The 15,115-nt window shown below is 35.9% G+C and overlaps 1 protein-coding gene across 1 annotated transcript; it reads right to left on the reverse strand.

The window, feature by feature from the left end:
- Positions 1-256: 256 nt before the first annotated feature.
- Positions 257-12,601, reverse strand: LOC102800993 (sialate:O-sulfotransferase 1-like). The gene is made up of 7 exons (XM_085508125.1): positions 11,848-12,601; positions 10,421-10,468; positions 9,240-9,445; positions 8,893-9,003; positions 7,798-7,974; positions 2,485-2,673; positions 257-1,369 (listed from the first exon to the last, which is right to left on the reverse strand). The coding sequence occupies exons 3-7, from the start codon at positions 9,427-9,429 to the stop codon at positions 1,005-1,007; spliced, it is 1,032 nt and encodes a 343-aa protein (XP_085364251.1). The 5' UTR covers positions 9,430-9,445; positions 10,421-10,468; positions 11,848-12,601; the 3' UTR covers positions 257-1,004.
- Between the last annotated feature and the right edge of the window lie 2,514 nt (positions 12,602-15,115).

Here is a 15,115-nt window from a genome sequence, read left to right on the forward strand (position 1 = left end):
GTCGCGTCCTGTTCGATATGGGACTCATAGCGACGTTTACAACGCGTGTAAAATACATTGTTTATTTACATGAAATTCGAACACGCGCTGCGCGACGACCACCGCGCTTTAAATAAATCCACTCAATAAACTAAAATAAACTAATCACTAAATAAACACTAAAAACATTTTTCGAATGAATCACGACAACCACGTAAGTTTTATGTAACTCCCGAAAGGCTTGCTGTGCGTATAAATAATAGAGACAGAATACATCTAAGAGTTTATCGCTGCTTTTATTAGGAATCCTGAGCATTCTAGATATGTGGATACTTGACCTACAAGTCAAACGATGTATGCCAATTGTTACTTTTGGATGGACGTGTTTTTTCTTGTGCCAGAAAAGCAAAAACTGTGGGCTCGATTAATCAAGTGTTTAGATTTATAAGAAATGTGTGCATTACATCATGTGCAAATATAGATAATACCAGTCGTCATTATTTCATTTGTAGGAATTTTTGAAGATGCATTTGATTTTTGAAGACTTTTGAAGTGAGGTATTTGCCGGAACATTGGGACAGAGTCAGTTTATCATGATATAAATGGGTTCTTTCTCAACATTTTCACGACAATTTTGGTGATTGTGCCCGTTTTATGACACACGATTTCGTTCGTGGACAGTACGTGTGATCGTATGTGATGCTAATAATGTTGTGATGTCAAGCGAATTATCATCAAATATATTGTATAGCTGTCAATGAAATAATTTCACATAAACAACCTTACCATATTTAGATATGGATCTTTTTCAATAAAGAGTTCAGGAAATAAGGTGGTACACCAGAAAATATAGCTTTTGTAGAAGATTCAACACAAAGAAAACAAGACATGATAGAAAGGCCCTCAGCGCAAACTAGATCGACTGAGGAAACACAATCAACCAAAAATAATAACATACGATTGCCAGGAGAAAAATACAATAAATTCAAACAGGATCAAATTATGAAATAGAAAGTTAAATGTAGCTAAAGCTCAGTGTTATAAGCTGGTTGAGGTACTGGTGTTTCATTTCTACTCATCAACAGCTCATTTACAACTCGGATATCTTCGTCTATGATTTCATGCAACTCTTGAGTGAAGGGATCAAAATGAAATTTCGCAGGATGTTGACGATGGTAAAGACCTTCAATGTCGTTTCGCAAGCATTTGAGTCGTTCAGGGGTTAGTGTAATATTTAGAAAGTTCACCATTTTCTTCACATTCTGTATTGGGTTTTGTACCAAATCCTCATAATGTACCACCAAAAATGGATTCCCAGATTTGAACCAGCTAACAACTAGATTCCGCCAACTTTCATGTTTCTTTTTTACCATATCAACAAAATCTGTACCTGTTAAAAGTAATAGTATTTATTTGAAAACACAAACAAAATAAATAAACGCACTGGGGACGAGATGTCCCCTTTTAAGCACTTTTCGATGGATGAAGAGACTGGAGAAACGTGTTTCTCTATTCTCAACACATGTCTGTATTCTCAAAAAAACTGAGTCACACTAATTTGACTTGAGAATTTGGGTACGATAATATGGAAACAAAGTATATGACTTCGGGGGATAATAGAGTTGGAATGAAATACCACAGAAAGAATACAAAATACACCACTGGCTTATAATGCAAAGGAAGAAGATTTTCACTCTGTGTGGAGTGTTATCATTGTGAAGGAACGGGCACTTGGAATGGTATTGTACTACTTTAGCATGAAGATATAAGAAATGCCAGTAATAAATAGATTACTGATTACTAATATTGGCCCAGATTCGTGAAATTTTAAAAAATTATCAACAAATTGGCTTGGAAGTAGGATGGAAGGGAAATTTGACAGATTACAAAACCAATGGAAGAAGATGGCTGGAAGTACCACTGATAGCTAACCCTAGTCAAGAGTGACTAATGTGAAGAAATTAGGAAATGGCAGGGAATAATCTTGATTAAGATATCAGTCAGAACTGGGAATGTAATCATTCCCAATAACACAGAATTGACAATCATTAACAAAATAATCTATAAGAACACAAAGGACAAGTTTGCTAGAATGCATTGTCAAATCAGAAAGAAAAGGATAGGTGGACCTCATGGTATAAATGAACATTGCGTCCAGAGTTTTGAAAGATGAGCCCGCCATGCCATATATGGCCTCTCCATACATGTATATCATTGAAGTCATAATCGAATATCATAAACACTTTAAGGTTATGACTAGTCGTTCTTTAAATGAAAGAAGACAATGTCATTGTTAGAAAATTAAATCTAGCATGGCATGATAAAATTGGCCTCTTATTCTAAAGAGAATGTATCACTTATTCAGGTGCGGCATATTCAAGATGGTTTCAATTTGATTAAAATGCCATGTACGTATAGGCTCCATTTTGTTTTTAATTTTTTACATTTTTATAAATAACAATATACTAAGAAACCACACTTGTGTGTTTTGAGCGTATTACTTACTCTTTCGAAATAACTCGAGGCTCGGGTCGCCCATCATTCCATTCAGGTGAAATGCATGCAAAGAGAGCAGTGAGTCATATAGGTTTCTGATGAGCAAAATCCCAAACTTGAAGGTCTTAATATTTACCGAGTGGCATTTATACACCAACTTTTGTCCTTGGCCTGGCTTATCAAGTTCTCCTTTAAAACCTAATAATAATATCACACGTGATAACAAGTTTGAAGGGATATAATAATACGAGATGGAAAAGTGATAACCTGGTAAAAGTCTGATGCCAAAATGTTGGTAATTAATATTGAAAATTGATAATTAATCATGTCAGGTCGACGCAAAAGACACAATACCCATCAATAATTGTCGCTGTGTGTGTGTGTGCACACATTCTTGTAGACATTGTTACATGAAACTTCAGTTTCATTTGAGTATAAGTATCTTATGACTAACAATATGTCTGCCCATCATAATAAGGACTAAAACGGAAATAAAATGCCATACATGTTAGCAATTGCAGTATAATCTTATAATAATATGAAACTGGAAAACTTGTTGAATTATCTCAGCAAGCAAAATTTTGAACATCACATAATTAAAACCTCAACTCATGAACAAAATCAAACAGCAACACTAAAATGCTAAAACCACATAACAGAAACCTTTGATTTAGAAAAACATCTGCTATATACCTAAAACACTTTCAGCTGGTGGCTTATTTTATGTCTACAGAACTATGTGTGAGGAGCTATCTCGGGGGTCTACTGTGAACTGTCCATGCTGCGCTTACATATTGGTGCTTTGACTAGAACCTGTTCTATTTGTGATACATTTTCTAGCCATTTTCAAGAACGTCAGTATTGAGTAGTAAATGTAAAGAATGGCAATATAAACAATGCTATGTGCAAGATTAATTCAGATAAACACTAATAAGAGCGTTCAATAGAATATATTTGTTTTCAGGGGCTACAGGTGGTATTGCGGGTTGGTGTTTCATGCCAGTACTCAACTCATTAAGGATAATGGGGTGAATGACATACCATAGGCAAAGGTTCATGTCAATAAAAGAACAATGTTTACAAAAAATAAACTCTGAAAATGACTACAAATATTATAATCCATATATAATACGAATGGATACACATGCGGAAGTTCCTGTGCTCTATCTATACTCTACCCAGTGGCACTAAATTATAATGTCAATATAAACATAGTCTTTTGCAGTTTTGCTGTGTTTAATAAACACAAGCAAAGTATCGATAATTGAGCTATATATAACAATACTTTTTTGTTTTGAGGTCAAATGCCACCATTCAACAACTCCCCATAGGAAGATATCTATGTTCTTCATCAGTATCTTCAATATTTTCTTTTAGTCTTCTAGACAGGGACTTCTCGTCATCACACCAACCTCATCTTCAAACTTGTAGCTTGACTTTCTAATTAAATTACATTAAAAACTAACAATATCTCCTAAGGAACTAAAATGGCTGTAAATTATGCACAAGAGCGAATCTGCATACTACAAAAGTGCAAATGACTACTTCATACTTATTTTAATGTATTAGACTATGTATTTTTTCATTTTGCTACTTGGAAGTTTCACTTCCATCTACCTCTAGAACATCCTTTATCATATCCTCTTCTAGTACATCAGGACCACATCTTGTTAATAATACTACAAACTGGAAATCCCAAATCTGGAACAAACACCATAGAACATCACCCAGCAAAGTACAACCACACATTGATGTAATTCAGAAGCCATATGCACAAACAACATATGCAGCACAGCAACCAAGTGACTGGACTAGAATCTCCTACATTCACAATAAGACACATCAATGTGAATATATTAACTGCCAAAACATGGCAAAAAAGTAAAGAACCATGTGACCAACAATACAACACATTGACTCAAAACAGACAGCTAGCAAACTACTGACTTACATACTGGATTCAGCTAATTTTGAGGTTACCTCTCAACTTTTGTCTCACAATATGTCTGCAGCCCACAAACTTGCTTCTTGCAGTCCTACAGCTCACTTTTTATCACATCATATTACTCCACACAACCACCTAATTAAATTGGACCATTATCCTCACTTCCCGATTCAGTTTCCCATGATTCAGTCTCATTTGTAACTCTACAAACTATGGATTCTGCTAGCATGATCTGTTCTTGTATCTCCATCGGGCAGGTCCTCTATGTGTAAACACCACCCACTCAACAGTATCAGAATCCTCTCCATCACTTGAACTTGCAGCCACTCTGAAATAGTTAGTTGCTAACAATATATCCTTGTATCCCCCTTTCGATGAATTAAGTGTAAGATCATCAAGGTGGTACTCTCATCACAAAAATCTCATGCACTTTTCCAATAACTGTATTCTTCTTTGCTCGTCTTGCCACATTTCAGGTGCAGTATCTGGGAGGGTTATTTGACCTACGTCAGCACTTGGTTCACCTAGTGTCAAAGGCACTACCGGTGATGTAGTTATTCTTTTGAGCCTTACAAACTGATACTTAGATTTCACTTAGATTAGATTTCAAGACTTCTCTACCATGTTTTGCAGGTGGGACCAGTCTAACTAATGAGGTTTCCCTTTGCTATCAGTTACGCACCTCTACTGTGGTCGTTGTGACATGACATCAGCATCACCATTTAACTTGCCTGGTCTGTGCTAGGCATGCTAACCACCGATGTCCTGTTGCATCTAATCGAGTTGATGTGGGTCAAAATGTAGGTCAGCGGTTTGTAGTCTATAACCACTTTGAATTTGTGCCCATACAACACAAAATGTATTGCTGACTGCCCATTTGAAATCCCCAGTTTGTGAGCCAGATAATTCATCTCATTCATCTTCTATAAAGTTCCCTGCTGGCATACCCTACCACTCACTTCATTCAATTATGTTCTGGATACAGAGATGCACCCAATCCTATCTGACTCGCATCAGTATGCAACTCAAATATCTTTTTATAATCACTGTAGGCCAACAGTGGTGGAGTTGTCAGACTTTCTTGGTGGTGACCTTCAACCCATTGTCACAAAGCTTCTTCAGCACTTCAGTCTCTCAAAGTTTTCAAGGAATGAAACTGAGTAGACAATCACATCATCCTAATAAATCAAACAGGTCTTAAATGGCTAGGTCACCTAGACATCTCTCTATAACTCTTTGAAATGAGCTGGCATTACTAGAGGGCCACATGGGAAACTGTTGCACTCCTAGTGTCAAACCAGAGTCACAAAGGCAGTCACGTTCATTCATTTGTCATTTGTCAGTACCCACTTTTCAAGTCAAACGTTCATGCTTTCTTCTATTCAAGGCAGTGCATAACGTCTTGGTTTTGGTTTTGGTTTTGCTTCCCAACCACACATCCTGGCTTGGCGGTTATAGCGTGATTCATTGAAGTATTAGATATAGTTACAGGAACTTTAGATTTTCTTCACTCACACTCCTACATAGCAGCTGCTGACTCCGCCACTACAGATGTCCAGGCATTTTTGGTTGGCTCTACAGCCACTACATATCTGTCTTTTTGGTGCTCCCTTAACTTTGCCTTATATGATCTGGCAGTCGTCAAGACGAATCATCACTGGCTTGTTGATATCAGCTTTCACTATTCCAAAATGACCTCTAGGTCTAAGAACTTGTCTCATGCCCCCAAGTGTTGTTGACTCGTGTATCTAACAGTACCACTATATTCATCACCATTACCATTGTCCTGCATGAGCGATGACATTGATCCAAAACATTGTGCCAATAGTCCCAGGTGTCTTCAGAGTGTAATTATCTGGTACAACAAGAGTTATGGCGATATGATGCTCTGTTCTACCAAACACTCTAGCTGGGAATTGGGCAGGACAGTTTTTTTTATAGAAATGGACCTAACTGTTGTTACTTGTGAACCGTTAAATATTTGCTTTATTTCCCTTCAATAAAAACTGTTTCTCAGAGCAGTTTCTAGTCATTTGACCAAATTTATCACATTCACTCACCAGACTATTTGGCACCAATCAAACGCTACAGAAACAGTCTGAACCTGTTGTCACACTTCATGTTCAGTGTCTCAGGTCTCATGCAACAACTCATCATAAGTGCTGACCTCATAGTACTATGGCGAGCTATGGACACTTTCACATCTGAGATGTTGTGCCAGACCACAGTTCTCAAAGTCTTGTCTAACTAACTAGAGACAATGCTGCACCGCTTTCCAACAGTCTCCAAAGCAAGCTCCAACTGGTTTCCATTCTTAACTATAGTTTCGCCTTCTACTGGCTGTAAAACTTGGCCAGCAGAGTCCCTCCAGGCCCAACTTCACAATATAGGTCTAATCGAGCTGCACTACTATGCAGAGAAGTACGAATTGCTTGCAGCACTATCTATAGAACTTGCTGTTATGACATATGTATAGTAACTTTAATAGTTGTTGGCGGTTGACATTGCTGTCAGTTTCATTCGATGTAAACCAGAAAAAAAATGTATATGCTTACTGTTATGCTCAGATTGACGTTCTATCTGGGTCTCATGTTCATGGGTGTTTTTATATGTTCGTTATGCACCTGTAATCTCTATTCCCATATATCTCAAAATAAAATCTGGTGTTCAAAAGACAGAAAGTAAGGGTGCTACATCATTGGCAAGGTCAAGGGAAAAGTTATTGCCCGCCAACTTGTTATTGACACTGGTGATTTGAGCTTCCTTTCAAGAGACACCTGCTAGAGAGACATACCTGTTGGTACACAAGACATTGGCCATTTACATTACTGCAAGATATTGCATTTTTATAAACAAACAAACAATACAATCATCAATTCACACTGTTATGAATACCAGTTCTATTCTGTCAAATGTGAATAGCGAAAACATATGTATTGTCAACAATCATACATTCTGAATCTAAATCCGCATATCGCTTGAAACAATTTGACAGTGATTTGACAATGTGACTGATTCCCATATAACTTTTAAAATCGTGATGTGTTCCGGGAACATTATTGACATCGTCAGACTAAACAATATAATTTCCAATTCTAACATTAGGGGTAAGAAAACTTTTGAACAAGCAAATAATGTACATACAATTGACAAATGAACTGACTGAAGAAAGAAAAGAAGTGAATTGAATAAAGTGCAACAGAATCTAACACAAAATACAAAATTAACTATTGTGCTCAAATCAGGTATATCCATGAATTTGTAGTAGTTGGGATTTTTCTAAATTGTTAAAGTGAAGACAAGGCCAAATAAAACAATGCGGTGATGCAATTTTCTTTCTTTTCTTCTTATAAATGTTATATAAAAAGTTTTCTTACCATGCATATATAACCCATTTGCATTGTGACATGAACCAGTATAAATTCCTGTTGCAACTTCCAATAAATGACGTGTCCAAGTGTTTCCAGATCTTGGAAAGCTTGTTAACCACACTTTCTCTTTTGTTCCTTCCGGCCATTCACCAAAATTAATAGCACAGTTGAAGGTTTTATTCCCTAAATTGTTAAACAGAATGTCATTTCAATGCTTTGAATACTACAGCTAGTATATTGCATTGGCAGTCGATGACAGCACAGAGGCTTGTCGGAAAGTGCGAGAATGGAGGACACTTCACAGCTCCGATGACGTCACAGCTAACAATTACCTGAATTTTAGGCAGTGATGCATTGTTTAATTTCGAAAAAACGGACTAAATTATATTTTCGATACGTTTAAATCAAAACCACGACAATATCAGTCAATCATTAAACGTTTATTAATTCATTACTAAACAGCATGGTAAATACTATTTCAAATAAACAAGTACAGAGTGTGTGACTCGAACCAGAGTGTGCGTTCGGCATCTAATCGCTTAGCTTGACGTCACGACACGTCATTTCCTCTAACACCGGGCATCTCTAATAATGGTGAATATCAGTGCAGCAGTATAACAAGCTGCTGCTGACACGCAAGTAAAATAAACAACATGGTTAACATTATTTCAAATAATATTATTTTGTGCAGTGCGTTTCAAAGTAAACATTTCGTGCGTATGTGACTGAGACCAAAACTAACAAATACACCGCCTAGATGAGGGTCACGGCACACCTTTCCCTCGGCCACCGTATATGTAGTGAACTTGTCTGCAATGTACGCCATACTCGAACTAGCGGCCATAGTTACGTATTTTAAGCTTAAAGCCTCTTTCTGGTGGCCTCTCATTGATGGTTTTAAGTATCATTTCATAATAGTGTGCGTCGATTTCAACGACTGGAAATAGTGACTATTCAACCCTTCTTATCACATTTTATGTCATGTTAGCCTTACGTAGGGATACCTTGCAAATGTGTCAGAATTGACTATTTTTATGAAGTTAAATTTAAACAAATATGTGTTCAAAACTACAGCTAGTGCCGCTTTAATTATTCACATACCTTTGACACCAAGTGTATTTTGTGTAGATATCATGTCTAGTTTTACTTTATCATAATTGTCTAATGCTGGATCGGAACGCAGCCCTGTTTTTGAAGACAAGGTTGATTTGTCTAAAAAACAAAATGTGAATCAGAACTTTAATCATTGCACGTCTTCATGATTAGTATATGAGTCGATGTAGTTGTATTTGTTCTTAAACATGGAACTATATATATATAATTGTTCTGATTATTTGTTACTGGATTTTGTGCCCTCGTAGACAATAAGCTGATAATCATCTAAGAGGGGTTAACAGTATGACCATTACACTACTATTACTACTATAGTTAGACAGAACTATACACACCTTGTCTGTTCTCTGTTTCACTGGGTATCACTTCAGATTGATATTTTGTATTGCCGTGTTTCGTTAATTCCATGATTGGTTCAGGATTGCCATGCACATGTGTTAAATGGTAATGCTGTGCATTATAGTACAACGACACAGTGCATATGCCCAGTAAAACAACTTTAAGTATTGGTGCTTTTATAGTCATACTGATGTTACAATCTCTGTGAAAGATATTAAAAGTGCAACACTGTTATAATTGTGCTGCAAAAACATTTCATGCAACATTCGTACTAATTCACACGGCAAACATATTTACCACTGGTGCCGGTTTTGAACACGCGGGAATTACGGAAATATTTTTTTGTTGGTCGTGAAAACAAAATACATGTATCAGCATTCAAAAAAGATCGCCGCAAATTAGGTAATATATTATAGTCTATAGTATAATGAGAATGCCGAATAAAACACTCGTAGCTCAGTGACGAGGTCCAAGTGAGTATTATCACTTCAAACAATAAGCACAATATGTGTAAATGATTCAAAATAAAAGTGGGAAAAAAAATATTACAATATCCGTTCATTTTCTCTTTAAGCTTGAGGTACGTGATGAGAATACAAGGTAATTAATATAATACTTGATAACAGTTACGTGCGATATGATTCACCATCAGAGTTCAACAACATTTTCGTGTTATCTTACAATTTCCATTCGTGTCTGCGACTCTAAAGTGTGCATGTCAAAACATTATAAAATATAAAAATATATAGAGCTGTGTTTCTCATCTAAATATTTTACATAAACACTATTCATGATTTAGTGCATACTGTGATCAGAAGCAGATTGTGTAAATGAAACTATACAACACTATACAATGAGCAAGTGTGTTCAACTCCAAGTGTAATTTACAATACATAGTTTAGATAATTGGACAACGATTAAACGATCAGCAAATTACATGAAATTTCTTAGATGTCGAGTTTTGACCAGCACACAAATACCAAAAATTGCAGTTTCGTAACATTTAACTGATTCCATCATCTAAAAATGCTAATCTACTTCAGTAAATGTGTCATTATTTCTACGACAAGATAGCATGATAAAGGTCGCATGTATTTCTATTGTGTGATATTCAATTTTCACTACAACCTCGACGCAACAATCACCGCTCAGATAATGGCAAAGACAAAATACATACCTTTATTTCATTGAAATGATGAAGTAAACTCGCTGCCTACAACCCGGTCTAGCAATCGAAATAAAATCCGCATTACTTCTACGAGGAATAATCCATTTTTACGGAGGGGACTGCTTGGTGTTGTTAGAGACAGTATGGTAAAACAAACACCAGCAAATTGTTTGTAAAATACATAATAATTAAAATTAACAATAATAAAAAAATATATTAAAATAAAATTAAAGAACTGTATTGTGCTGAGGATATTGGAGACATATTACAAATGAATTAGCTTTCCAAAACAAAAGGGTTGGCAACTAATATTTGTTTGCTATACGAGATGTACAACATGAAAACGATTTGATCCACATTATTGAAGTTATAATACTTATACAAATTATTTGATGTTTTTTTTTTAAAGTTTTACATTTGATTTTTCATCTGTAGTTTCAGTCTCATTTATTCCAGAGCACTTCTACTTTTTTTGAGATACCAGAAATTAGCAAATAATAATTAGATGATTAATATGCATATTATTGATTATTAAACAAATGTCAATGCAATATGATGATTATGCAATTATTATTCTCTCATTTCAATTCTTATCTTATTTTAATCATATTGAATTGGTGTCTGTTTGCTTTTGTATGTCTGTCAACATGAGTATATATACAGTGTTACGCTGAATGTGATTTTTTTCGACCACAATAGTAAATAACACAATGAACAAATTAAAAACAAAACCAGAATGTATAATATGAATAATAAATATAATAAAAAGCAGGGCAATGTTTTAATGTTGAGCTGACCATGAACTAATTTAAACCGCCACCAGCCACACTAAACAAACACCTGTATCTATTCGAACAGCCTGCGATATTGATATTGTTTTTATCATTGCCATAATATTGTGAATAACCACATTGAGTACAACACCGTATGTCACTAAGCGGTATATATTAATGCAATACAAGGCTAAAAAAACGTACATTTCAGCAACGTAATATTGGAGTAATAATCCATTAACTATGCTTCATGTTAATGTGTTAGTCGACGCAAATATTTACAATTTAAAATCAAAGGGTATTATTGACCACTTTTGAAATGTGCGTTACATAATTTGTGTAATGCGATATGTAAAATCATCTTAATGAAGACACGTAAAACCATAAAATTAGTCATAAATAAACAAAAAACAACCCTATGCCTATGTTGGATTTTAATCAGATGTTTTTAATCATATGTTTTTTTTTTTTTGCATGGCACAGTTTGATGGTTCTTGGTCAGGTTAGTTGGTGTATTCAGCAGTGATATATCTACCAGATGTATGAATTGTTGTCCCCTAATCACGTGTCTTGTGTAAAGCAGGTATTGTTTCTCACAAGTCTGTGCTGATCATGTCCATGTGCACTGATCACCAAGTTCATCATGATTCAACATGTACTTACTTCTGCTGCGTCTTCTTTTTTCAGTTCCTTTTGTAACCATTATTTTCAATTCATGCTCAGGTCTTTGCCATGTTCTGTTGAATCTGTCATCCATTTCCTAACAAAGTTTATTGAGATTACATAGAGCAGTTTTTTTTTTTTTCAATTTCCGCTTTATAAAGTGTCTGGAGTAATGAACGATATAATACTCCCACTTTTGGCCCGATATTCATTAATACATTTCCACGACCTTATTTGTTGCCAGTAACTCAATTATTTTATTCAGTGTCAGCCTCGTCAGCTGTACATTTCATTTAATATATACTGCCATAAAGCAGTGATTTCAAATTGATGTTAGAAGCCTGAGTAATACAACCTGACTGCAGCCCCTTCCTCAGTTCTGTGGTCCTTGGACGCAAGCTTGGTGGTTCCATGAAATTCAAAGTTGGTAGAAGCGACGACAAATATTTATCTATTGCCCAGAATAGATGTTTGGCGCACGCTAGTGCTCAACTATTAAATATGACATCTGCTTATTTGCGAGTTGGTATTAACGCAAAAGCACAACTGATATAGCTTTTATAAGTGAGCTATATGAATGGAAGTTAAAGGCAAGTAACACCTACTAGCAATGTTAATCATACTAGTACTCAAACGGGGGATCATTTCAATGCAACAATTCACAAGACGTTCTACGTTGCTAAGACACACACCACTGTACCATGTATTTCAATGAGCCGGTGAAAATAGCTAAGTTCGAGAAAACAACACAAACTCAACCTAGAAGTAATCCTGAACAACCAAATTTATATATGTTGTGCATGCAGGAGTAACATTGTTACACTGTTCAGGGGAGTCTCAATAACCATCTCAAAGTACTATTTTCTTAGAGTTTTCTGCCTTTGTTTTCACCGTGATGGTTGCCAAGCGGTTAAAATGCCCAGATGTCCGCTCCCAAGTATATGGCCGCTCCTATGTAAAGTTTCGCCAGTAAAGGCGCTCATACTTCTGTTTCTGGCGTCAACACTTAGATACAAGCAACATTTATGATAAACAAGGACAGCTTTGCAGTTCCACCATCATCCCTACTGTGGACTTGTTGGCAAACCAGGGTAATGTTGTTGATTTGACTTACACCCTGATTCAAGTAAGACTAAACGTCACCCAAATCTTAAAGAGCCGAGTGAAATTTGATTCTGACGATTCCTCAGTTGCGAGACAATAAAAACAATAACAACCTAGTGTAGTGTATCACTCTTAGGCTCTGTAATATACCAGGCCGTCACTCTTACTATCATAAATTATAGGACTCAATCGAACATGGATGGAGACTTTATTTACCAAACTCACGAGGTAGTACCCAGCATGCAATGCGCTTAGGCAAACTCAATACATTACATATACACATATACATTGCTAGTTATAATATTGGTCGAATATTTTGCTGTTTATAAAGCACACTATTTCCCCCACAAGGCTGTACATCTTTTCAACTACCAGCGCCACATCGCTAGCAAAGCCAAACGCATGGGTCAGCTTCGATAAAGAATTCTGACTAGATCACTCACTTTACCCTGGCCTGCAGAACTGGAGTTTGCCCAATGATTACAAATTCTGTCAATATAAACTAATCTGCTCATTCCAACAAAAAGATCACACGAGGCAAGAGTGTTAACACAATAGAACACATGGGTAAATGAATCAACAATTATAATAATTCAGTGTGCCGCATCACGCCATGCCCATACAACTGTCTTCACATTTGTTCATGCCACACTGCCACTAGCTATCATAACACTGAGCCAAATGAACAACTTCACAAGCAACCACCACAACCCTTTCATCCCCATGCATATGTCAGTACACGCAGGGGCAAATTTGCACCCAAGCACACCTCTCAATAAAGCAAGCTTGCGTCTTTCGGGCAAGAACTGCACGATCGACCGGAAAAATCAGTTTTATGAATGGAGCATTACAGAATGAATTCTGAAAAAAAATCAAACTTAGTCGTGTTACACTCTTCACTACAGGTACACGGAGATGGTTTTGAGTACAAGTGTATAATAGTTGGGTTTATTCAATGAGGTACATAGAGATCACACAGTGGAGTATGAGAGAGCTGCTATAACAGATGTTGATCCCTTGCTGGTCTGTCTAGGGTGTGTCTGACTTAACTGCCTCCTATCTACTAATTACCTCCACATCCTGTTTAGATAATACTCTTAATTCCATACATGGTAATGACCCTGAAACTTGAACATGTGCTCCTGTTTACATAAAGTACTAGTGTGCATATGTCTTTTAGCCTTGAACGTCTTGTTTCACTAGTACATGGAATAATAGTTATATTATATAATTGCTATCTAACTATAAATACTGATATATAATAATAGTTACAGTGCACTAGTGGCTACCTTACTGAATAATTAATAAATAAATAACAATGACTGCCTATATAACACAAAACTACAATATAATGTTAATTTGATAGTCAACCTAATTCTACCAGGACTCCACACTCGCACCATCAGTCCATTTAAAACCCTCTCATTGACAGCTTAATCAGTAACTTACTTAACCTACGTCCAAAGAAAAGTGGGGGCTTTAGTATTATCATGGATCTCTCTCAACAATTGCTGATGCCATTTCTTGGGTTGTTAGCCATCAAAGACTTTCTACGTAATTTACAGTTGGGTCTGCAAACACAAACACAAGCCAGCACAATGTATATCTATGTGATGCTCTAATCTGTCTCCACTTAAGAGTACCCATTGCTACAGAAAAGGTCGAGGGTCCTTTCTCTTACATTACCTTTCTATGAGCTGGACAATATCAACATGCTTATATGAACATGTGATATGTGCAGCCAAAATATAGTTGAGGATGAGCAACATTTTGTAATGAAATGTCCAGCTTACAGTCACCATAGGGACAAATTATTCCTGACTGCACAAAATAAAATTCCAAATTTTGATAAAGAAAATAGTCAGAATAAATTCATTTTGATTATGGCAAACCATACTCTAGCACCAGCCTTAGCTGTCTTCTTAAAAAACAGCTATGGAACAAAACAGCAACAACTATCAGTGTATTAGGCCACATTCTGTGTTCATTCTATATTCTGTATTGGCTGCAAATTGTATTTTTTTTGTTTTTGACTTGTTTTTTTTTTTTTTTTTTTTTTTGGAAAAGTTTTTATTTTTTGTTTTCTTTTTTAGATTGTAGTTTTTTTTTGTTTTTTTTTTAATTTCTTTCTGTAAGACCCTTTTTATCCTTTCCTAAGGATTTT

Source organism: Saccoglossus kowalevskii, chromosome 2 (assembly GCF_978046115.1).
Source record: "Saccoglossus kowalevskii chromosome 2, keSacKowa6.1, whole genome shotgun sequence".
Classification (NCBI taxonomy): Eukaryota; Metazoa; Hemichordata; class Enteropneusta; family Harrimaniidae; genus Saccoglossus; species Saccoglossus kowalevskii.

Coding starts and splice junctions, on each gene's coding strand:
- LOC102800993 (XM_085508125.1), bottom strand. CDS start 9,429: ATGACTATAAAAGCACCAATACTTAAAGTTGTTTTACTGGGCATATGC. Junction 2,674..7,797: donor AAATGGGTTATATATGCATG/GTAAGAAAACTT, acceptor TATTATTATTAG/GTTTTAAAGGAGAACTTGAT. Junction 1,370..2,484: donor CCTCGAGTTATTTCGAAAGA/GTAAGTAATACG, acceptor TACTTTTAACAG/GTACAGATTTTGTTGATATG.